The 25,917-nt window shown below is 37.1% G+C and overlaps 1 protein-coding gene across 6 annotated transcripts in view; it reads left to right on the plus strand.

The window, feature by feature from the left end:
- The window catches only part of LOC18439057 (alpha-L-fucosidase 2), a 55,397-nt gene extending 29,992 nt beyond the window's left edge, over positions 1 to 25,405 (plus strand). For 2 of the 6 annotated variants that reach the window (XR_016045742.1, XR_016045744.1), the window contains exons 4-11: positions 4,799 to 5,043; positions 9,209 to 9,341; positions 9,475 to 9,633; positions 22,359 to 22,583; positions 22,713 to 22,814; positions 22,946 to 23,081; positions 24,352 to 24,547; positions 24,717 to 25,405. Coding sequence is in view for 3 of the 6 variants with exons in the window: in XM_088853603.1 (XP_088709729.1) it covers positions 9,153 to 9,341; positions 9,475 to 9,633; positions 22,359 to 22,583; positions 22,713 to 22,814; positions 22,946 to 23,081; positions 24,352 to 24,547; positions 24,717 to 25,029 (1,320 nt within the window). In the remaining 3 variants the exon portion in view is untranslated. Of the gene's footprint in view, positions 1 to 4,798; positions 5,044 to 9,143; positions 9,342 to 9,474; positions 9,634 to 22,358; positions 22,584 to 22,712; positions 22,815 to 22,945; positions 23,082 to 24,351; positions 24,548 to 24,716 lie in introns of those variants that run through there. The other 4 variants (XM_006849236.4, XM_020670262.2, XR_016045743.1 and 1 more) reach the window with 3 other exon arrangements.
- Positions 25,406 to 25,917: the final 512 nt, after the last annotated feature.

Consider the following 25,917-nt stretch of genomic DNA (forward strand, 5'->3'; position numbering starts at 1 on the left):
AAGGATGAAATAAAACAATATCGCATACCTTGACTCATGTTATCCCCAAGGACTTTATACACCCCATACCAGTTCTCTTCCACCAATGGCACATGGAATTTCTATCTCACCTCGTCTTATAACTCGGAAAACCTCTTGAGAGCATGATATGGGATAGGGCTTTGACCAAGGCTCAACACAAAATCATAATGCAAAGCACATAGGCTTGGGGCATGCCACCCTTGTGGCTTGGGCATGCCCCTTAGGGTTTCTAGCTTCTATAAATATTAAAACCCTAACTAAAGAGAGAGTAGAGAGAGAGAAAGTGGGGCATACTTGCCTCTAGGGCTTAGAGAGAGAGGCAAAAGCAAAACAAGCTGCAGAGAATAGATCCCCCCATAGAGAGTATTTATGGAATAGGCTAGGGTTTTGGGATTTAAGGTTTTGCCATCAATATGAGACTCAAGCTTAACCTTTAATTATGGAGACCTATGGGGTGATCAAATCCATTCCACACAAGCCACACAAAATAGGAAAGAGAGGAGGAAGTGGGGGTATCCCACTCATGGGAGGCTTTGTGGGCCCCATGCCCCCACTAGTGGGCTCTCATGTGGTAGGCCCAAATGTCCCAATGGCCCCCCACACCTTAAAACAATATTTTAGAATAATAAAAAGAACCTTATAAAATCATTAAATATTTTATTTTTCTCTTTGATTAAAATAAATCCATAAAATTGATTTTTCCTTATTTAAAAAAATCATTTTTCAATAAAATAAAATATCTAAAGAGGTCTAAAAATTCAATTTAATTATCTAAAATATAATTAAACATATCTAAGAAGATTTAATGGAAATTGGATCGAAAGAGTTAGGAATAATGCAGAGTAACTCCATCCTTTCTAGAAATTGCATCTTCTCAAATTGCCTCAAAAGATCGCATGACCCATAGCCCTTCGTAGGGGTTCATGATTGGACTACCAAAGTCTGCCAATAAAGGAAGGGGACACGATCCTCACCCATGGATTACAGGTCCCTCCCTGAGGACAAGTCCAGGTCCCAGTCTAGCATGATATTGATGTGGTATAGAGTCTAGCGTGTTCTTTGAGCAAAATCAAAATGACAATACAACTCGAAATTTTCAATAAGTAGTCTTGCTTAAACAAACAAATAACAATTACAGCCACTCAAATCAAATGTAAGAACACTTTAAAACATGAATACCACTTACAAATGACTCTATAACAGTCCCCTTGTGGGGCACAATACATGTCTTTGCCCACAAATCAAAACTATGTCACAAAGTATGACTTTTTACAAGAAATGAGCTTATGCTATTATATAACCAAATGACATAACATAAACACTTAAATCAAAAATTCTAAAACTTTTCTAGACTTGTAACAGTGAGTTGAGTGCCAATCTTAAGTGGAGAAGGCAATGGATTCGAACCCTTATGCCCGAGTCACAAACAGACTTTTTGAGGACTTAATATTGTCCCAAAGATGAGTGGAAGAGTGGTTTTGTAATCACAAGGTGATCATTTCAAATGAGAAGCTTGAAACACTTTTAAAATAACTAATAAAGCCCAATGAGAGATTAAAATGATGGAGATCAATTTGCAAAAGTAATGAGAGAGATCGGACTCAAAACGAGTCAAATATGAACAAACTACTCCATATGGTCCACCGGTCCACTAATGTTTTTCTCGATGTAAAAAGAGGAACTCTAACTCAACAAATGAACTTCTAAAATAGATATTCATTATCTGAACTTGAAGATTAATAAAGGATGTACTGAAGAAAATTTGGATGGAAAGGATCTATGAGAAACTAGACATGATTCATTAAACAATCTAGGTATTGAACTCACGATCAAGGTTAAGGGGCACACCCTATAACTCTAGCTTGAAGATCATGCAAAACCAGTGATAAAGGAAGTTAAACTTCTGTAAACATGAATTTACAGCAAGTTTAGATCATGAAGATGAAAAATCACAAATAGATGATACCTTGATGGTGACATATGATGGACTTGACATTGTAAAAGGAAGGAGCACCATTAAAAATCATCTTGTGATCAAGAACATGAACCAGAAGGGGCTGAACGTGGAGCTGACATTTTGATCTTTTTCTCTCTCTTTGATACATGAAAAGTTTTTTCTTAGGGTTTCAATTTAGGCTTTAAGTGTATTTAAATGAAGTGTTATAAGTTATGAATTGATCATGACCTTTGATGCATTTTATCAATGGCACATGAGAGGCTAATTTTCCTAGCCACTTATCCCCATCCAACTACTAAGATGAAGGGATGAAATTTAAGGATGTGAATAAAATCAAACTTTAAGTTATAACCATAAATAATAATATAACATAAAGTTAAAAAAAAGAAAAAGTGACCAAGTGCCAGAGGGTCTCCCATGCATGGGAATCTGCACCCAAACAAGGGGGGCCCAACGTGAGGGGTCCATGGTGCCACGTGGCCACCCTATGGCCACTTGAGTGCCATGTGGCATCCACATGGATGTCCTCACATGAAAATAAGCCCGAACAATTTTGAAAATCACATTTTTGGTGATTTAAAAAATCCAAAAAAATTCTCCAAAAATTTCAATAAATATTTAAATCATATTTAAACATTTTAATATTATTTATCATTAAAAGAAAATCAGACAAAAGGTATGTGAGATCTCGAGGCTTTGATTTTAAGTCTCAAAGTACTCCATTGGGCTAGTCCCGAATGATGTTCCTCTGTGTCTCAAGTTGACCCAATGCACTTATGCTCCACAGTCTATGGCAGGGACACGTAATTGGACACATCAAATTCATTGAGGCAGAGCTTCTCATCATCGGGTTCTTACAGGGGTCCCACCCAGTTCCCTGGCCAACTGTCTTGGGCACAACTCCGACCTCAGCAAGGGATAACCCCACATTAAAATCCTTACCGGTTGTGCACAAATGCCTAGGGATGGTAAATTGGACCACACTTCCATTAGAGCCAACATATCTCTATAGTACATGCTCTCATAGGGCCCTTCAATGGCCATATAACCTCAACATGGGCTAGGGAAGATAATCATTAGACTGTAAGATTATTGGTTTTGTGTGGCCTTTTCAAGGCCTTGACACCCATCTAACTCATACCCATTTTATGGTTGCTGGCCCCAGCAGGAGCATGAGACCCCAAAGGGGATTGATGGGTGGCTCGCCTACCTGTTGTAACTCACCGGGCCTTGGTAACTTGGGGCCCAAAGGAGGTGTCTTTGAGTTATGGAAGCCCTTGACCATGGGTTTTGGGCAGTTTACTCGGTTACTACAAGGGTTGAAGTGTAATCCCTCAGTCGAGGTTGGTGTATGCTTGCTATCAGTGCCAGGATAGTGTGTTCCCATATAGGAGAGATGGTCTATGAGGAAGAGGGCCAAACCTCAATATAACACCATCCATGGCATATATGACAACCACATATGATGGGAAGCCGTCTTCTTAGGAGATGATGTAACGTATATGTGCGAAGAGAGGAACCTCTGCATCGCCTTGTGTGGTGCCTAGTGTGCTTGCCTTGGGGTGCACCTGTAGTCCACGGAACTCCAGAAGTCTACCACTTATTTGTCGTCTTTGACGGGCCAATCATGACTACTTGATATTGTGGGTGATAGGTCCTATTTGATTGATTTGAGAAAGTGGTAGAATTTCATGTTAAGCCGATTGGTGTGTCATAGATGTGTTAGAACTCGAGCAGTCTAATCTCCCTTTTTCTGAAATTTTTGTTGGAATCCTAAACCAAGTTGTTTTTACATATAATGTTGAAAAGTGAGTTTTAATAATTATTGGTATTTGGAAAATCTTTTGGGGACGAAATTGATGAAAATGAAACCACTTTAGGAATACCAAGCAAGGACAAAACCATGTGAAGCATTGGCACAAGTGATTCACTTGCTTACCGATGCATGCACCCAGGAATACTCGACCCGGCTCGGCTGGTGCTCTATACGAAGGGGTAACAGGAGAGGAATGAACACTGAACTGTTAAGTTGAGGGAGAGGTATTCTAACTGCAAAAATTAGTAGGGGTCGGCATTGAAGGAAGAGAGGTCCAAATGGCCCATGGGGTCCACCGTGGACCATCATGTGGGCCACACGGTACTTACATAAGGGTGATGTCATCATTTGGGTCCTTTTCGAGAAACTTGAATTTGTTTGTATGGACTTATGTGGGATTTTGGTTATCAAACACATGGGGTATAAAGAGGGTATATCTTGGTCTTTTTCATCAAGGGCCATAAGCTATTTGTGTCATTGTCCTAAAGCTGGATGCATGTTACAAGATCTCTTATCCTATACATAAATTAACCAAGGACATGTCACTATGATTAGAACACATGTGAATTAGTTACAATTAGAGATAGAGTTGTTAAGAACAAACAAGGTTTAAAAAATAGGCGATCTGGATTAAAATCGCCCTAGCGGATTTCGCACTGGCCATTCAGATCCCCTCATATATTGCGATTCACCTGTGTCCCTCCTTGCATTGCCATTACTATTGCTCCGAATCAGCGATTTACTACAGTAGAATCGCTGATCCATTAAAAGCCCCAATTATTGATGCTACAGTGAACCAATGATCCCTTTTTCATGGATTTGGATAATTTGGATCCACTTTTTTGGCTTTCTTAGGTAATTATTGGATTGAAATCATTGAAAATCCTCTGTAAAAACACTGTATTGAACAAACACATGTGAATTTTCATGATCAATTTAATGCTCGAAATTCGTTTTTTTTTTGTCACCTATTCTAAAAACTCCACCACTCCTTTTGATTTCAGGTTTCATTTCAACGGAAATCATCTATTTCTTGGCTCAAATTGAAGCTATTTGAATCCTCCACAAAATTATTGTGCCAATTTTGCCTATTAAACAAGTCTTGTATGTCAAATTTGGATTGAAAGCTAGGGTTCCTGAAACATCCACAAAAAAACAAAAGTTGGATCGATGGCAGTATTTTTGGTCGATTTCGATCGAATCTCATTGGGTTTTTGATCTATAGAGCCTTGATTCTAACATAAATCAGGTAATGTTTGTTTAAAAAATTTTGCATACCTTTTTCTACAATTTTTTTTGTTTGCATGTTCTGCAAAATTTAGGGTTTTACCATTTTGATTTGTTATTCCTCAAATTTGAATCAAATTACTTGAAATTTCACTCAAAATGACTCTAATGGAAATAAATTTTATATTATAACTTCAAATTAATGGATAGAAATCGAAAATAACATGATTTTTGATAAACCAAGGATTTGTTTTTGAGTTTTAAGAAATCATTTTTCTAAAATTAGTGTTTTACTAAATAAAAATATTTTGATGTATACCAGTTGTATATGTCTGTGAAATGTGAATCAATATTTTTTTTCATTTCTATACAATTAAACTGAATTTTATGTATATATTTTAAAATTTTCAGAGAAAAATATTTTTTTTGATGTTTTTTTTTTTTTTTTTTTTGTGTATATGGGCAGTGATAATTTCATTGATGGTGATGATGTCCTGGAGTTTTTTCGTTAATGGTGTTCTGTTTTTGTTGTGATATGTGATAATTGTGTTTTTTTATTATTGATGTTTGTATTTGGTGCTAAATTGTTTCATTTATTACTTGGTTGTTTAGTGTGGCTTGTATTGCTGTAAATATGTTTAGTTTATTAGTTGGATGTTTAGTGCGGCTTGTATTGCTGTAAATATGTTTTAGTTATTAAAGCATTGGTGAAATCGTCGTTTTCATTTCTGGTGTTTTTGTTTTGTGTTATTGGTACGAATATTGTGTTTATGCCTTGTTTAGTGGTGATTTAGGGTGGAGTTGCAGTTCTATGTGTAAGCTGCATTTTTCTGGTTTGAATTTCATGGTGTGGGAGTAATTATACTCCTATATCTTTTTATGGTGCGGTTTCTATAAGGTTGCAACCTTAAACAATCCATTTAAGGCGCATCTTAAAATTTTATCATAACATGTAATTTTGTTGTAAAACATTCTTAGTATTATCTTAAAATCTATTTTCATACCTAATTAGAAAATTTTAAATTCCAAAAATTGTTAAAATCAAGTAGATCTATAGATATATGAAAATCTTGAAAATGGACGGTCTAGATAACCTTTTGCAAGATGCACTATTTCCGAGATTCAAAAACTTTTTTTTTCATATTCATAGATCTCGATGTCGAGTTGATTGATTAGAGGGTTTTTTCAACATTAAAACAACATTTCTGATAGATTTTTGAGGTGCATCTGTGATTCTACATTTTAAGGTTGCAACCTTATATAAACTTTTCCCATCTTTATTTTTTATTTTCTTGTTGTTAGATAGCTTTTATGGTGATGAGGCCAGGTCTGTTTTTTTGCGTTTTGAGGTTTCCTATTAGAAGTTTTTTGATATATCTTCATTGGGATTTGTCCTTCATTTGTTCCAGATCAAAAAACCAAAAAAGGAGAAAGAAAAGGGGCTATTACATTTTTAAATGGAATAGTGGTTCTATATTAAAAATTGAATATGTTGTTTCTTCATTTCTGAGGTTTCCTTGATTATTATATTTAATTAGTTGTTTTATAATTTGGGAACTGATATGATTATGTTGATATGAAAGTTCACCACTGCTGTAATTTGGATTCAATGTTGTATGTCTGTTCCTTTCCTTCCAAGCAGGGATCCCATTGTTTCTATCTCTGTTTAATTTTTCTTAAACTCTTTTTTGAATCTCTCTCTCTCTCTCTCTCTCTTTCTCTCTCTCTCTTTCTCTCTCTCTCTTTCTCTCTCTCTCTCGGGGTGTCTAGGTTTTAGCAAATAAGGGTTGTTAGAGATCTGATGCCTGAACATGTAATATGGAACTGATGATGACGTACATGTTCCTGCTTCTGTGACAATACTTGAGCATTGTTTGTATGTGGTGGTTCTATATCAGTAGTGTTTTGTTTTGTGGCTTACTAAATTTATTGTTTTTATTACATTTAATTCAATTTAATATTTAATTGGAGTTAAATTTTTTCCTTGTTTCTTGATGAAGAGGGTATAATATATATCTTCACAATATAACAATTTTATGTTATTGTTTTATTTGAATAATATCCTTCGTTGTTCATGCTTTTCTATCTTCTTTTAAGATGATTACATGATACCTCTTCAAATGTTGGCTGATGCACATGTGCCTATTTATTAAACGATAAACTTTCATTGATTTTTTAATATTAGAGAATGCTACTTTAGAAGGTGCCAAATGGTCATATTTTAGAAGGTGGGATGGATTTAAAAAGTGAAAAATATTAATAAAATTATTTTATTAGGGCACATATAATTAGGCAGGGGTTAGGGGGGAGGTCACTCTGTGCAACAATATACCTGCGAACGTCAGGAAACATATGGTGGCTCTCATTAAGGCTAATAAGGGCAAGAAAACAAGCAAATAGAAGATGGAGGAGTTCGCTAGCCTATATGTGTCATCAAGTGAGATGGATTTAGAGAGCAATTCGATCTCGACATGGAGCTTGCAATGAGAGCCAGCTTGGAAGATGTGCTCTGGTGAGAGAGCGGAATCAGTATTAAAAGTGGTTACAGAATGGGCATTTATGGAGGGCCTAGCCCGAGCGTGTATGAAGGCCTCGGCCCGAGCATATATGGTAGGCCAGCCCTGAGCACATATGGTACATAGGGCCTGGCAAAGGGGCACCTGGTGCCAGTTCAACTGCAGCAGAGGGTCATCTGGGGCAACCTCGTCCCACACTTCAGATGTAGAGGAGACTATCCTGGCTTTTCAAGCATGCAATAGATCAACGAGGCCAATGGCTGAGGGTCGCAGTGATCCATTCGTCTTCAAGCCTAAATCTGGACAAATATGATCAAAGGTGCATATAATGGCAAAGACCATGGGAAAATGGTGTTATGATCAAGTGATCCCCTTCAGCGCACCCAACAGCCCATATTACCCTTCTATGGTCGTTGAAATTCATAAAGCTTGACATGGGGTTAAGCTTCCTATATAGCATATGAGCTTAGCAAGGCAATCTTTCTTGTAGAGGTAGAAGATATTCAGAAATAGATTGGGGATCTTAAGGAGAGTTGACTGAGAGCGGGTGTCACCTTCATGAATTTTGATTAGTGGGATAAAGTCACCTTCATGACCTTCCTGTACAGTAGAGAGGTCACTGGAGTGAGGAAGGAAGCTACGTTCATTGCACAATTATTGGACCAGATAGTCGAAGAGGTGGGAGAGAAGCATGTGGTTCAAGTTGTTACAAATAATGCCAGGGCTTGTGCTTCAACAAGGTCAAATTTGATGGAGAAAAGGAAACATTCGGTATGGACCCTATGTGCTGCTGCCCATTGTATTGATCTCATATGGGAGGAGATTGATCTCACTTGGGAGAGTCGTTTTTCTTGCTGAAGAATATGCATGTCAAAGTTGGGCACTGAGTTAGAGTCTTGGTGATGTCCTTAGTATTTGATATGATTATTTGATTTTATGTGTTTCTAATTGATCTTGTTGTCCCTTTTTTCCAACACGACATTGTGGAGACAATATGTGTTCCATTTAGACAGCTTCTTACTTTTCTTGTAGGACAAAGCACATTAAGGTTGATAATGCATGAGTCGTCTTGCAGAGGAGTTGTTTCTCTCCATCATATTCTTGGGAGGATCAAGTTGCCAATCTTTTCATTGAGTACTGATCGGAGATCCAATCATAAGATGTTGTGTCTCTCTATAACTGCTTCAATTTAAACTTTGAACACAACCATTGAGATTATTATCTTGTATCTGGGATACTCTATGTCCTGTTTATGTTTTGTACTGTAGTGTTGTACTTTATATATTGTAGTTTTCCTGCTGTATGCTGTATAGGATTTTCCTATGACATTAGTCTCTCATTTTCTCAGTGAGACTTACTCCTCTGTCCTTGTCTGTTCTTTACAAAGCTAGAAGCGAAAAGGTAAAAGCAAAGAGTACTAAGATAGAATACATGCTGACGTTAGTTAATTTTTACAATTAAACATTTTGAGTTATGTTTTCAGATTTCTCAGATTGCTCTAACAAATCTGTGCTCTTTCTGTGAAATCAGTGAACATGGAATTCAATAATGAAAATGCTAATAATATTCTTCTTAAATGTGTTTCTAAAATGTCATGTATGTTTAGGTATACTTAATGGGTACTTTTCAAGTTTTGTGGAACACAAATGTTGATTGCATCTTTTTTACCAGTGGTGCTCAGCATCTAAACATCAATCTACAAATGAATTATTGGCCATCACTTCCTTGCAATCTAAGTGAATGCCAAGAACCATTGTTCGACTACATCTCCTCTCTTGCAATCAATGGAAGTAAAACATCGCGAGTAAGAAACTTCTTTCAATTTGAACACGGGGTTTCTATTTTTGTATGCTATTAAATAATTTTGATATTATCCCTATTTCATCACTATATCATTAACTGTGCACAAAATTGATGGATAAAATTCATCGCAACAGGTTAACTATGAAGCCAGTGGTTGGGTTGCACATCAGGTCTCAGATATTTGGGCAAAAACATCACCAGATCGCGGTGATCCAGTGTGGGCATTGTGGCAAATGGGTGGAGCGTGGCTTGCTACACATCTTTGGGAGCATTACGCTTTTACAATGGACAAGGTAGTTGTTTTGGATGCTTCAAGTAGACATTGTTACTTTGATGCTTGATCAGTGTGTCTTATGATTATCTTATAGAAAGTAAATAATTCAAACGTACCATATGAATATTATTTATGATTTTGTGTGTTTGTATGTCTATACGTATCTAAGTGTGCATGTGTGTGCTTGTGTGTAAGGGATTTTCCATGGTCTACATACCTAGAAAACATATTTGTGCTCTTTAGAGATTGGTCATAATCACATCGTTTACATGCCCATAAATAATATTGAAAGGCATTTTTGTAATTTATTCAAAACAATTTTGGGAGCCAAAATTTCGAAATTTTGTGGAGAATCCTTTCATATGCCCTCCTTTCTCTGTCCCTACCCTACTTCTCTTCTTTCTTTTATCCTAGCCATGACATTCCAAACTATGACTGCTATAGTGAGCAAGCAAGAGGAGGTTACAAGGAAAAAACTGTTAAGGTGTAGATACCGGTCTCTTAATATACAACATTTAAAAGTTTTATGGAAGTATACACTTTTGCTTATACACTTTTTTACAAATTTAATGCCATATCTCGTTGTTACAATCACTTAATTATTTGATATACACCAATAAAAGAGAATCATATACACCTCAAAACGGACCCAACATGTTTTCCATTCATTTAGACCCAATGAGATTGCTTGCATAAAACACAACTTTTTACATATGAAAAATTCAGCAACATATAATTCTTATACAATTTCATTAAAATACTTACATATACAAAATTACAATTCAATTGTAGTCTCATTCTTTACAACTCAACCAAAAGTGCGTACAACAGATAGAAGAACCATGAGAAGCCAAATTACAGTATAGGTGCCTAGGATCATCTCCTCAGGTGTATATATATATATATATATATATATATATATATATATATATATATATATATATATATATATATATATATATATATATATATATATACTATCGTTATAGCTTTTTCCCAAACTATTTGAGATTGACTACACGAATCGTTGTCCACCATTCTGCTCTATCAAGGGCCATACCCTCAGTGAGGCCATAAGTCCCCATATTTCTTCTCATTACTTCCAACCATGTCCTTTTGGGTGTACCCCTTGCCTTTTTTAGCCTTCCACTAAAAGTAACTTGCACCTCCTAGTAGGTGCTATACTGATGGAATACCAAGCCAAGTTCAAGTGACATGTCTTAAAAAAATTTGTCATCGTAAAACAACAAAGCTCCAAGAAACATAAATTTTTCATATAAATTGACGAGTACTTAAGTTCTAGCCACCAAACCTGGCTTTATACTCATTTGAAAACAAAAATACAACTCTAATTGGTCCCTTGATAAACTCCAAACGTAAAATACAACAAGAAGATTAAATACAAGACAATACTTGAGTACTCAAGTACTCATGTTTACAACATTATACAAGTTACATTCCCAAATTACTCTTCACTTTGAAATTACATCAAATACTTCTAGACCGATCTCCTTCTCCATCAAAACACAAACTTACATATGCCTAATTGACATGATCATGGAAAGCCAAAATTCGAGTTCAATTTGCATGGTCTATGGATTTATCATGGTATTAAGCCATAGGCTAAAATTGACATAAACACAAACATACTACAAATATGATATGCTCAATTTCTCATGGTACAAATTATTAAGGAAGTTTAAATTGCAGCAAATAAAATTATAAGCAACCAATGGGAAGCCCATGATTGAGCCCTTTGTGTCTGGGTCACATAGGCGGACTTTTTAGAGACTTAGTTTTGTCCTATATATTATAGCACGGATGGCTCTAATCACAAGGGCTTTCTCACTCATACAAATGAGAAGCTAATAGTCGCTGATCTGCTACTTAATTATGATTGGAATGAGAGAGAAATGAACTTTTAATTCATAAAACTATTTGGCGAAGCTAAATGGAGACAGCTCATATTGATCATAGGATTATGACCTAATAACGATGTATAGTGTGGCAATCTATCAAACCCTTTTGTCCAAGTCCATGCTCCAATAAATGAGTCTCAAAAGGACACTAAATGGTCAATGATTTTCATGAAAAATATGCTCAAAATCCCAAAGAAAATCAGGTGCTCAAAACTTGAAGAAAATGCTGTCTAGTATAGAAATTCAAAGACTACGCAATGCATGCTATGGAGTATACATGTATAGTTCTAGAGAGTAGTAAAAGGTCAATGAAACTCAAGGTAATGAAGTACAGATGTTGTTGTAATTGAAGAATTAAAACACATAAACAATAATGGAATGGCTAAGAAATAGGAAGAAGATGGTAGAGATATTACCTTAGAAGCTATAGACTAGACACATTGAGATTTTGTATACACCATCACCATGATTAAGGAGCTTCACCAAAGGAGAAGGGAAGAGGCTCAAGGGAGGAAGTGAATGCTAGAAAATGAGGGGCATGGAAATAACGACTCACAAGTGTGTAAAGAATGGGGGTGAGCAAGGGTTTATATAGATTTGTAGTTGATGCTATTAATCGATGGTATGTGGGAGGGCTATGATTCTAACCACACATCCATGTTTAGCCATCAAGATCAATGGATGTAATTTGCATATCATTATCACTCTATAAAACCCTAGATTAGCCATTTTATCGAAATGTCCTTGTCCCATAGAAAGTTTTCTCATAACTCTTTAATCATACCTACGTTGTTCATAAAACTTTATGAAAATAATAAAACAACATAAGGATAGGGGCATGCCCTTATGACAATTTGGAAAAGCAATTCCAATTCGAATGATATCTTATGGATGAGCCAATCAAAATGTGCGATTCCATAAACTTCACATGGGCTTAGCCAATAGAATCAATCTACATCAAAAGGTGGATCAAGGGACAAATTCCATTTAACCCTTAGGGTTTAGATCATAATTTCATGGTTAGCTTTAACCTTAGGCGCATGCCAATCATATACTTTCAAAAAATAGGACTCCCACTAGTGATGACATCATGATGACACCATCAGCAGGGGGATAAGCCACGTGGCCACCCTATGGCCACATGGGTGGCATGTGGGACTGCCCCACAATCTATCCTTCCTTGGAATTAACTCCAAATAATTTTAAAAAGCACATTTTTCTCCGAATAGATTCTAAAAAATTCTTCGAATAATGCTCCACTATAAATACTCATTTTCTCATCATAATAAAATTAGACAATTGGTAAATACGATCTTTAGGCCTAGCTCTAGGTATTGGAGTACTCCACTAGGCTAATCTGGAATAGTGATCCGCTTATCTTAGAATGACCCAACAAGCCTATGCTTCACAATCTATGGTAGGGACACATAATCCGGCTTCACCAAAGTCACCCCAATCAGGTTTCCCATCACCCCGGTTCACAGTGGATTACAAGTACACCTCTGGGAACATAAAAATACTGACATATAGGGGTTCTCTCAAGGCACATGGCACTAGCTCTTCTTAGTAGGATTATATATCAGAAAGTAGCTTCCCGTGCGACTGTGAGTGCACATGCTATAGGATAGTCTCGTGTCAGGGTACGAACTCATGTCTTGTGAGTCATGACCCTCCTATATAGGGCGGTTACTCTGAAGATACTTCGGTTTCATATTCTCTTTTTGATTCACACTAACCATGAGGCACACTTATAGATATAATCCTGAACCAGAGGTGACCCTCACACCTTTGCAAGTAATCTCTCTCTCCCATCGAAGTCACTTATTGCCTCATATACTTGGAGTATATGATTATGGGCCCTAGTGCGCCAAGCATCCGGAATCTTCTCTCACTCACTCCTACTTAGCGAGAGAATCTTGGCTCTAAGGCCATAAATCCGACATGTACTGGGTTTGCATTACACATGGCTAGCTCACCTAAGTCTACTCTCTCTCATTTTATCGCCTATTGGTGCCATGCCTAAGTTCTTCCATATGTATTCATTTCGAATTATATCCCTTTTTGTCTTGCCACCCATCCATCTCAACATCCTTATTCTAACTACACTCATCCTATGGGTATCTTGCTTCTTGACCACCCGACATTCTGCCCCATAAAGAAAAGCTGCTCTCGCAGCTGTCTTATAAACTTTCCCGTTAGCTTCATTGGTATGCGGCGATCATATAAAACTCCAATTGCACATCTCCACTTCGCCCACTCAGCTTTGATTCTATGTGCAAAATCTTCTTCAATCTCTCTATTTTCTTGGTTATCGACCCAAGATATCGAAAGCGCGTTGTTTTTGGATGTCTATATATATGTGCAATTCCTCAATCTCTCTATTTTCTTGGATTATCGACCCAAGATATCGAAAGTGTGCTGTTATATATATATATATATATATATATATATATATATATATATATACCAAAAAGTTCTATCATTAGCCTAAAGGAATAATATTATACACGTTCGCCACCAGCCATATTTTGGTGTTAGGAGCATTTTATGTTAGGCTCATTTTTCCACATGCACCCTCTTGACCCTAACAACTTTTTCCATGAAAAATATTAAAAAAAGGGTGCACCAATAAATTTTTTTTTGAAGAGGGCCTACACAGGGCATTGTCAAGCATAATTTTTGGTGCATGTTAGATCTACAGTTGGATGTGCTCAAATTTTTTTTTATTTTTAAATTGTTCATCTAGTATTTTGGGACCACCCCGATAAAAAGGCCCTAAAAAAATTGTTCCTAACAGCAAAAGTGGGGGACAGGGTGGGGGAGGGGGGGAGTTGGGGGACTTCTACAGTGTTGGCCTATGCTTATACGATAATGCAAGTATTTTCCACACATACACACACACATAAAATCCTATAGGTTACATTTAGGAAAAGGTGTGAAATGTCAAAGTTACTATGGTTATCCCTTCTTTCATTCTGTGGCTATAAAATGAGTTGAGCGTTTTTGTCATTAGAAGGGGTATTTTGTATATTTTCACTAAAAGACGAGAGTAATTATGGAATGAAACTCTTGGTACTTTATTATAAATGCCCTTATCTTTTAGTCAAATTTCACAAATAGCCTTCTTGAGATGGCAAAAGTACTGTTGTTTTAATAAAAACGTCAACAATGTCTTTTCTAATGATAAAAATGCCCTTATTCATTTTATGACCGTAGATGAAAGATACAGGTAACTGTTGATTTGGAGTCCGCCCATTGTGGGTGTTGGGGTGTCATGGAATTTTTAATAATTCTTGGTGGTAATAGATAGAAGGAAGTCCATAGTATTGCTGGACTTGTCTTGTCCATAGTAGAGAGAAAGGAAAAGGGGATTTTGTGGTATGGATTTCCAATTGAGGATAAAGTTGACTAGAGGGATATTATTCATTATAGGAAAAGATAACTCCTCTTTTGGATAAGTTTCTCTCGTGGGATATTCTTATATGAAGGGGTCCAGAGAGAAAAAAGTAGAAGTACTCCTAATGAATTTTTTGCTTCTCAAAAGAGAACTTTCTCTCTACATCAAAAGCTTTCTCTCTCTCTCTCTCTCTCTCTCTCTCTCCTCCTAAGTCTCTATCTAGAAACCCTAGAATAAAAAAAGCAATGTTGGTGATTCAAGAGCTCTTAGGCCTTCCGCCAAAAGCTTGGGATTTGCGCTATTATATTATAGTTTTAGTTCTCGTGACTAAAAGTAAACCTAAGGTTGCAGGCATCGAACTCTCGACCATGAAGGCCCGCGCGAAATGAAGAGAATGATCAACACCAACTGTAGGAGGAAAATCTCACTAAAGAAAAGTGTTCAAACTCTACCCGAGTTTTACGTTTTTCAATTTCCTTTGCATTAGGGTTCGCTTGATGCATCCAACATTTTTATCAGAGTCCCTTTAATGGAAATTCTCCTCTTGGATCAAGTAACTGTGCGGTTGGTATGCGAAATAAAAATCCCTATTTTTGGAGAGTGTTTGGGCGCATTGTTTCTTTTCTAGGAGATTTTAGAAAAGGATTGACCTTTTCAAGCGTGATATGGACGTTGGAGGGGCGGGGATGCACACGAGTGCAAAGCATGCGCAAAACGGGCACAAAAGGGCTTTGTGCATGCTCAAGTGCATCCTGGATTGTATGCTCCCTCGCTTTGGTTCCCTGAGTGCATCCTCCAGATCACACACCTTTTTTCCTATGGTCTAGCAAGGCCACAATTCTTTGGTAGTCCTACAAACCACTCAACTGAGGTTGTTCCACAGGACCACATAAGCTTTGTGGTCTGGTTCCTCATGATAATTAAAAAAATAAAATTTTTTAAATAAGAGGAGTACAAGTGTGACTGTCAAAAATTTGTTCCACACGTGTAAGCTCACAAGAGTGGCCACATGTGAGGTCACACGTGCGAAACCACACCTATGATCCACATGTGAGTTAAAATGTTTGAAGCTGCACATGTGAGATTTTAATAAGCCACACGTGTGAGAGCACATATGCGGGTATCCATGTAAAGACAAATGTATGGGACACACGATTGAGGTCACATCATTGAGGCCGCACAAATTTTTGTGCTCCTACTAGCGCACAATGCTTCTGTAAAGCTGCGACTGTATGGAAGTTTTGTGTTGCCGTGGCCGCACGGTGTTGTGTTCAGCTGCGGCTGCAGCATTGTTGTGTGCAGCCGCGACATCACTTTTTTTGTGTGTGGTTGCAGCCTCATGGTGCATGTATGATGATGTGGTCGCATGGTTACTGCACGCGCCCTCAGCCTTATAGTCACACTGTGTGACCTCATGTGTGTGTCTTTCAACTTGAAACTTCCAGAGGGCATATCTATTCATCCTAAAGTCAATTTTAGGCATATTATATATGTTTTTGGAGTAACTCGCGAAGGAGAATGCAACTGTCCGCAAATTACGCTTTTATAACCTCTATTTGGCCTGAAAAGTTTTTAGTGTGCCTTTTTTGTACCCATTGTATGCCATTGATGGCGGTAATGCGTAGATAATCTGATTTTGTGTCACTTTGGATAGTGACTACAATTAGTTTGCACCAAATATTGGGACTTTGCATTTGGAATGCAAACATTTGATGACGAGGATCAGAAAGCCTTACTCCCAAGTTTGACTCAATGCTGATTACTAGCCTTGGTCCCTTTTAGCTGCACAAAAATTTTGGCTTCGGGTTACTTTAGAAGTACGACTATTTTGATTCATGCATGATCAAGAGAGAGCTAGAGACAATGATACATACACTTGAATGAATGTACGAACAAACTAGATATCCATGTAATTTACCATGGTTTGCTTTATATATTCACAAATATAAACTGCTAGGGAATCATAAGGATCTAACAACCCACATCCTTAGAGGGTAAATAACGGTGAGAATATTGATATGTATTTTCCACTACCCACTTGATAAACAAATAATATTGGAGTGCCTAAATTGTCAAAATGGACTCCCCTTGGAAGTTTACATAGCCCAGGTGCCAGAACCCTAGCTGGTTGCCTGCACTTTGGTTAAGGGAGAGACTGGCAAACCTCCCTTGGCACCCCCACCAGTCAGCCTTAGACTTGACTTGCCCCTTGAGTTGGCTGAAGGCTATGCCTTATAGGCCTCAAGCACTAGCTGGGTGCATGCAGCAAAGTGACCAAAAAGGCCACCTTGGGTAATGACATCATCCCCACATCATCACCATGTGGGGCTGACATGGGGGCTCCCATGGCCACACGTGGACACCCATTGACCATTTGGGTGTCACATGTGGGTCTTGGGGGTCTGTCCTTAAATCATCTTTTTGGAATCCAAAGCCACTTTTTGGGTATGACCCAACAAACTCATGACCCAGTGTATAATCAAGGGCTCATGATACAACTTATCAAAGTCAAACCAATGGGTGACCCTGAATCCCCAATTACTAGTGGATTTCAGGTGCACGTCTTAGAGGACATGCGCACACACAAAGTGCGGGGGTTCCTATCTTGGCACATGTGCATACCTCTTCTCAGTGGATCCTTGGAAGAGTTGGTTTTCCATGCTCTGCGACTGTTTATGCACATGCTATGAGAAGGTTCTAAGAGTTAGGGATTTAGGCCAATACCCTTTGTTGGCGCTAACCTTCCCACACAGGGCTAATCATTGAGCTCATATCATCATACACATAAAATTAGGTTTAGAGAAGTAGTGGTCTCGCTCCCTATAAAATGGGATTTCGGTCTACATGCTTGTAGCTCTCCAAGGAGAGGAGCTATACTATTAACTGAACTATTGCTCCTCGGATTTATAAATTTATTTCTTTGGAGTATGTTAAACTGTTATGCATATCACATCATGGTATGCTAGAATTATGATATTCAAAAAATAAAAATAGTAGGCCAATTTACCATATTGTAGATTGTATTATTGTAGTAAATTGGAGTATTATAACTATGACGTTGGTAATAACAGTGTTCTGGGACTTGGATCGGCCAAGGTACTCGGCCTTAGGCCAAGGCGAGTTACTCGGGCTAGTCCAAACCAAGTAAAAAAAAATAAAAATAAAGGCAAACAATCCAATATATATCTATGATTACCAACATATTTACATAAAACCCAAAATGGTGTACTTGTTATCTTTACCGCCCTTGCATGCCTCTTAGTTCGAGAGGTTCTGAGCTCGATCCCCACACTTGAGTTTTTTGAACTGTTTTTTTAGCTTGTAAAAAACAAAAGGGCTAAGTACAAAAAAAAATGATAGTGTTCATAAGGAGATTGGAGCCCACAACATGGCAAGCAGGAGCCACACATTCTACCCAACAAGCGATTTGAACGTATTCAACATCAAAATTCACAAATTGTATATAGTACCGATACATACATGATGTACAACAGATTCAGGAAAAACTCGCCTCGCCCATAGGGCAAGGCCAAGTAAATCGGCCGTACTTGACCTTGCCTGAGCGACCTCACACTAGATAATAAGCTAAGGTGTAGGACAATGGATCGAGGGGGCATTGGCTTGATCTTAATTTTATCATGTACGATTAATTGATCTCATTTTATGTATAGTGAAGCGTAGATCCTTCCAAGTCAAGACCTCGATCCTAGAGACTTGGGATCTTGCTTCAAGGTATCCTCAGATATAGCTCATTAATTTGTTGTATGTACAAATGTCGATCCTAACCCTAGGTAGCTTCCACCATATGGCGGTTTTGCTTTCCCCGAACCGGTCTCGCTCCAGAGCCATCTCCCACCTCCAACAACTATGGAATGCTCTATGGTTTTAACTTTTAAGAATGCATAATTTTCAGACCAAGGGTAATAATTCTCTGGTCAACTAAGGAAGGTCCCTATTCTATATCATCAGGCATTTGGAAAATTAGGGTTTACATTAATCTAGAAGGGCATAAAGTATTGCTATAGAATAAAAAAAGGATGTCCTTATGGGTTTCCTTGATATTATAATATATTGAATTGTGACTTCATGCTCAGGAGTCTTCAATCATCATCTGATCCTTATCCCAACTATTATTTGGGAACAATTATACGAATCGTTTTTTGCCATTTTGCTCCATCAAAAGCTATACCCTCAGTCAGACCATGAGTCACCATATATTTTCTCACTGTTTCTATCTATGTCCTTTGGGGCCTTCCCCTTGCTCTTTTAGAACCTTCCTCTTTAACTAAGTCACCCTTCCTAACTGGTGTTGGTCTACGTCAATGCTGTACATGATCTGACTACCTAAGTGTACTTTCCCTCATTTATCGCCTATTGGAGCTACACCTAAGTTCCCTCGGATGTATTCGTTTTGAATTCTATCCTTCCTTGTCTATAAATATATGAGCAGGGTCTAAAATACAAGTGAAAAGTGAAATTCTTGATCGACCAAAGATTCAAGTCTTGCGAACTATATACATGACAAAGTTATTTAATAAAAATTAGGAAGTTTGTCTAGGTCTCAATGAATGTCATACATTGAGAGTAACTACAATTTTTCTATATTTTCAATCTCCAGAGTCAATCTATGTTGATAAAAGGATCACATTATCTAGACTTTCTCGGACATTTCAATGGAGAAAAGAATTGGTTCGAAAGCTGTTCATTTTAAAAGTGGCAATGATATAATGCTAGAGATGCTTAATAGTAATGCTTGAAATTTATTGTTATTAATGTAAATCCATGATACTTGTGTGTGAATTCTACAGTATTTTTGACTGTGAATGTCTCTTAATATTCTAAAGCTGGAGGCAACATTTGGGTTGGAGGTTGTTCCTAGTAGAGGCACTCTACCTTTGAAGTATGCATACTTTAAATTTGACTTGTTTTGATAAACCCAAATCCAGCACATGTTGATATGAAGAAGTTTCAAGTGTCATTTTTGTAAGGAAAATGGTTCCTTGTGTTTCTAAAACTACTTCCTTTGATCTTTGGCCTTCCTGAAAGGACATCACTCTTGCATACTTTAGTTTGAAAGAGATTTTATTCGAAGTTGAGGCTATATTATGAGATACTCATGGATACAATGGGTGATCTGATAATGGTTGTGCCACTGAATTCATCATCACCTGTGCAGTTGGGTTTGAAGCATCCAAGGATGGATCACTGTTGTATATCTAGCTTGTGTCCAAGTAGGTAACTGTTTGCAACTTAGGACCGGATTTTACTGGCCACTTTCCTGCTGGTATGTTGGCATGCACTTGTTACTCATGGCTTATAATTCATGGAGTGTGATGCAGATAAAACTTAGAAAAAATTCAGAATTGTAATTTTATTATTTTTTGAATTTATCATTTTAGGAATGGGTAGCGTGAGTTTTTAGGAAAGGTATATCTTGGTGTGAGTTAGTTTTTTTAAACTTATCTTAGATTTAGCGAGAGATTTAAGGGGGATATAAATATGAGGAAGATATGTGATTTAGATATGGGAAGGATATGGGAAGTACGTGTAGATGGGGGAGTTTCCTTGATTCAAGGAACTCTACGTGATGAGTAGGGAGACACGTGAGGAAGAGAGAGAAAATAGGGAGGTAGAGGAAAAACATGGAAGAGAGAGCGAATTTTTGTTGTTCTTTTATTTATTTAATTATTTATTTTCTTCAAAGTCTATTTAAAAAGAGATGTCCCTTCATTATAAAGGATCAGAGAATGATCAAAGAATGAGAAGTGAGAAAAGTTGATCTTGTGAACAGATCTGAATTGAGAAAAGTTGATCTTGTGAAAAATTCTGAATTGAGAAAAGTTGATCTTGTGAAAAGATATAAATTGAGTATAGCTGATCTTGTGAAATGATCGTTTTTGGGGTGGACTCCCTTGCAGACCCTGGGAGAGGGTATAATCTCTCACCTTTTGTTTTATTTTTTATAATTATTTTTTCTCCCTCCTTTAGAGTGTTTATATCTATTTTAATTTTTATGTGATATTGGCTTTTTCTTACATAAAGTTTTGGTACGTTCTGTAAATATTCAATGTATAGACAGATTATGTGAACAGGTACTGCATGTTACCTTCCTTCCAATGTAAATAGCAAGCTTTCTTTATCAATTTTTCTATGCATTATTAACATAGTTTCTTCTTTTTTTTTACCATTTTAGGCTTTATTTTTAATCAATAGAAACATACAAAAAATATGTATATCTGTATGTTTTTCCATTGTATTATATACTGTGATGATATTGTTGGGTTTAAAATGATGTAGTTGGATGTAGCTGTTTAGATTTTGTAAACAGATATTGTATAATTACTGTATGTATTTTTTAATGTAATGTTGAAATTTTATCTCAATTTATATTAATTTTATGCCAATTAAATAAGTTTTTATGTGATTATATTTTAGTTTTTCACATTGTTAATAAAAACTTTGAAAGAGTAAATGGTTGGGTTATTTTTTTTATTTATATGCTTTATTAATTTGTAAAATGACTCATTATGAAAAAGAGCCTTGTGGGATGATTTTCAAGATGTATGACACACGCATGAATGATGAATGTTAGATGACTAACATCTAGGTAAATTCAAGACGTATGACAAACATCTAAATGACCAACACTTGCTTCCATTGTAAATGTGCATGCTGCCTTGCAAAATTAAGAGACACATTTGTATAAATTCAGATATCCATGTCTAACTTGTCCGTTCTTAGGTATCTCTAACAAGGTGTTCCATGTTTGATACGACACACTCTCATGTGTCCTTGTAATGTACAGTGGCACACATTTAAAAACTTCATTAGTGGCGAAATAAATATGGATAAGCCCATCAAAAACATGTTCATCCTTCTAATCGCAGTTTTAACCTTCGGAACATACGCAAAGTTATTCAGGCTAAACTGTGATATGCACTTGAAGGTTAGGGTGTTTGAAGTGCAAATATTTATGAGCATTCTTGGTGTTTTTTGTGCACTCATGAATAGATACATTTGTCGCCAAATTGCTGTACTCGTGCATGATGCCTGTATCTATACCCAGGCAACAAAAAAATGCGGCGATTGCCTATAAGCAGCTACTGACATAATGCTGGAAATATTCATGTTCTGAAGCAGCATGTCAAATGCTATATTTACCAACATCTTTGATTTTCTTATTGCACAAAGGTATCCAGGGTTAGTCTGTCAGAGTGGCAAGTAATGAATGGACAAATGTAGATTAAGTTTTTTAGCAGATATCTTTATAAAAAATCTTCAGACAGACTTGCTATTAAGTTTATTCAAGACTTGCAAGTGATTTAATATCTGCAATTTTAGATGAAGAACGTATATTTTTATGTCTTGGTATAAGGGCAAGTTATTCTAGGTGGTGAAAACTTCTCGTGTCATGTTTCTTGTTGGCAGGAGTTTCTAGAGAATAAAGCATATCCACTTTTGAAGGGATGTGCATCTTTTCTGTTGGACTGGTTACTAGATACTCCTAGCGGATATTTAGAAACGAACCCATCAACATCTCCTGAGCATGCTTTTATTGCTCCTGATGGTAGGACAGCAAGTGTGAGCTATTCAACAACAATGGATATGGCCATTATAAGAGAAGTTTTCAAGTCAATAATATCTGCAGCTAAGGTACTTCTTCCGTTTATTTTGTATTTCGCCTTGTTTCAAATATGGAGAGTATGTATATCAATTTGAGTTTGACCCATATACTTTGCATAGTTATTTGGGTGTAATGGACTTTGACAATCATGTTTGTAGGTTTTGGGAAAAGGTGAGGATGATCTCATTGAAAAAGTTAGGGTAACAGAATCAAAGCTTCCCCCATATAAAATAGCCAGAGATGGTTCTGTAATGGAATGGGTTAGTATACTGTGGATTTATCTTTTTGTTCAGGACTTAGTATTACTTACAAAGTTTTCTTGATACTTTACAGAAGGTTGAGAAGATACTGTTTTACTTATCTGACAAGTGCTTGTTAGTTTCATATGTAGGCACAAGACTTCGAGGATCCAGATGTGCACCATCGGCACTTGTCGCACTTATTTGGTCTTTTTCCAGGCCATACAATATCCCTGGAGAGAAATCCAGATGTGTGTAAAGCTGCTGCTTACAGCCTCTATAAAAGAGGTCTGTGTAGAAAACATTCACAATGTTATTATTTTTACATTCCATTCATCACCATACGCAGTAGGTTTTGCTTACGTTATGTTTAAAAGTGTAACAGAATTCTGTCAAGTAAAAGACTTTCACGTGTTCAAATTGATGCTTAATCATCATCATCATCATAGCCCTTTCTCAATTAATTGGGGTCAGCTACACTAATCCTAATCCGCCATTTTGTTGTATTTAAGGCCATATCCTCAGTGAGGCCATAAGTCCCTGTATCTTTTCGGACTACTTCCAACCATATTCTTTTGGACCTACCTCTTGCCTTTTTGAATCCATCTACTTGAACTAGCTTGCACGTCTTAACAGGTGTTGTATTGGGTCGATGCCTTACATGGCCAGCCCACCTAAGTCTACTCTTTCTCATCTTATCGCCTATTGGTGACACACCTAAACTTTTTCAAATGGATTCATTAGGTTTAAGAAGGGTGATGAACTTAAACTTTCCCTTAACCCATCCCATGCCGGGGTAAAAGAGCTGGGTTGTGTTAGGTAGGCAGCCAATGTAAAATTTTACCAAAACTTATCATGAATCCTAAAACTGATGCTTAATCAGGGAAACATAATCGATTAGTGGAAAGATAATGTGAAATTCTTTATCTTGCATAATGCCCTGAAACAAATGCAATTCATGCTTATTTAGGGAAAAAGAATCTCTTAGAAAGAAAACAATCATACTAGTCAAGGATGTGTTTTATCCAAAAAATGCTATGATTGAAGTATTTGGAGAACACAGTCATTTTGTAAGACAGCAGCTATATCATCTTTGGTGCAACTGAGAGAGAAATAATCAACAATCTCGAGATGTTCTGTCACTTTTTTCTCTACAAAGCCACTGAGGGAAGATTTGCCGATAGGTCATCCAATTCATTTAACTTAACAGGGCTGCAATTCAAATAGAGAATTACATATGATAAGTGGATTGCATTTTCCATATTTTCGTGATGCAATGATATGTTTGTGAAACAGATAATGACCCAACATTTCAAATGTATGCTTCCTAATGTATTATCAATAATTTTACATTATTTTATCAGTCTTAGTTCCCAAAAAGCCAAATCTAGCATTTTCTTTCTATTAAGTAGACTTTGCTTTCCTAATCTTGGATGATTACTGATTAACTCCATGTAATGTTTTTTTCACAACCTCTTAGTTCAGATTTCCTGTTCACTCTTCTACCTTCATTAGCCAGGAATTAATAGCAGAGTTAGTGGGCTACTTTGTTTGGCAGGGGAAGAAGGACCAGGGTGGTCGACTACATGGAAGATGGCTCTGCGAGCACGTCTTCACGACAGTGAACATGCATATCGACTGGTAAAGGTCTTGATAAACTTGGTTGACCCTGACCATGAAGGGGACTTTGAAGGCGGCCTTTATAGTAACTTGTTTACTGCACACCCTCCCTTCCAGATTGATGCTAATTTTGGGTAAACCGAATTCTATTGTTCTTTCCACATAATGAGCTCATGCAATGCTAGTTTTGAATCGAAAGTATCAGTTTGAAATATGCAAACTGATCGTACATCGAATAAATCTAGATGAGTGAATTCCTAAGTCCAGGTCACTGACTTTCTCTATGAAACTATAAAATGGCAGATTTAGTGCTGCAATTGCAGAAATGTTAGTCCAAAGCACAGAAAAAGGAGACCTAATTCTGTTGCCCGCTCTTCCTCGAGACAAATGGCCTCATGGTTGCTTTAGTGGGCTCAAGGCTCGAGGTGGTGTCACTGTTGGAATCTGTTGGAGAGAGGGGGAGCTTCATGAAGCCGGGATTTGGGCATCTGATTGTAAACAAAATGCTCTTACAAGATTGCATTACAACGGAAGAATTGTTCCCATGAGCTTGGACTCAGGCTACATGTACACATTCAACTGTGACCTTAAATGCGTGAAGATACTTGCTCTGTGATAAGAAGCTTCGCAATGGCGATTGGTGGAAAATAAGTGAATTGCTACCGGCTTAGAAATACTTTGGAGTGGCTGATGTCAAGGTAGAGGTAAGAACCTTTTGAGGTCCACCTCTCCTAGTACATTTCAATTTGCAGTCTTAGACATGTGTGAAACCCCTTGTTTTTGAATTGAAACCCAGCTATTTTAGTAGTTATGACACTGTTCATGACAACGATCAGTTGTCATAGAAACTTTTTGATGTATGCTTGATCTTTGCTCCATCTTTTGTTTTTCTGGTAGTCCCTGTCAATTTATCTGGCATCATTTGATAGCAATACTTTTTGTTACATTCATCAATTTTGCAAGCTTGATGGGGGGCTTTGAGGTTTGCTTTATTTACTTGAAAAGTCTTAATATATAATGGCAATATAGAATTGGTCCAAGTAGTCATCAAAATGCGCTATGACTGTGAGGCTTTCACTGTCACATCAATTGGGCTTGGCAGTGATGAGTTGAGTGCGTGAGCGTCCCACCATAGAATTGAGTTTATCCTTCTCTATCACTATCACCATTGGATCCATTGAATGGACGGTACCTCAAGGTCATCATAGTCACAATGATCAGAAGGATCATATTATATTTTTCCATCATATAATTGCTAATATATGAAGAGGGTAAGCCCTCGTGGCGTAATCGGTTTGAATAAACTCCTCTTTCTCTCTGTTTGCTTGGGAATAAATGAAACAGAATAGTGAAAGAGCTGTAGGCCACACCCTGAATGTCGGTAGCATTCATATGTGCAAAATTTTGACAATGGGCGCATATCTGGTTCGGATTGTTCAGTTGGAACTTGCAGCTACGACTCATAATTAGGGATATTTGGAGGAACCAAAATCATTTTGAAACG

The sequence above is a fragment of the Amborella trichopoda genome, chromosome 12, assembly GCF_054954075.1.
Source record: "Amborella trichopoda isolate Santa Cruz 75 chromosome 12, AtrichopodaSantaCruz75HAP2 v2.0, whole genome shotgun sequence".
Taxonomy (NCBI): Eukaryota; Viridiplantae; Streptophyta; class Magnoliopsida; order Amborellales; family Amborellaceae; genus Amborella; species Amborella trichopoda.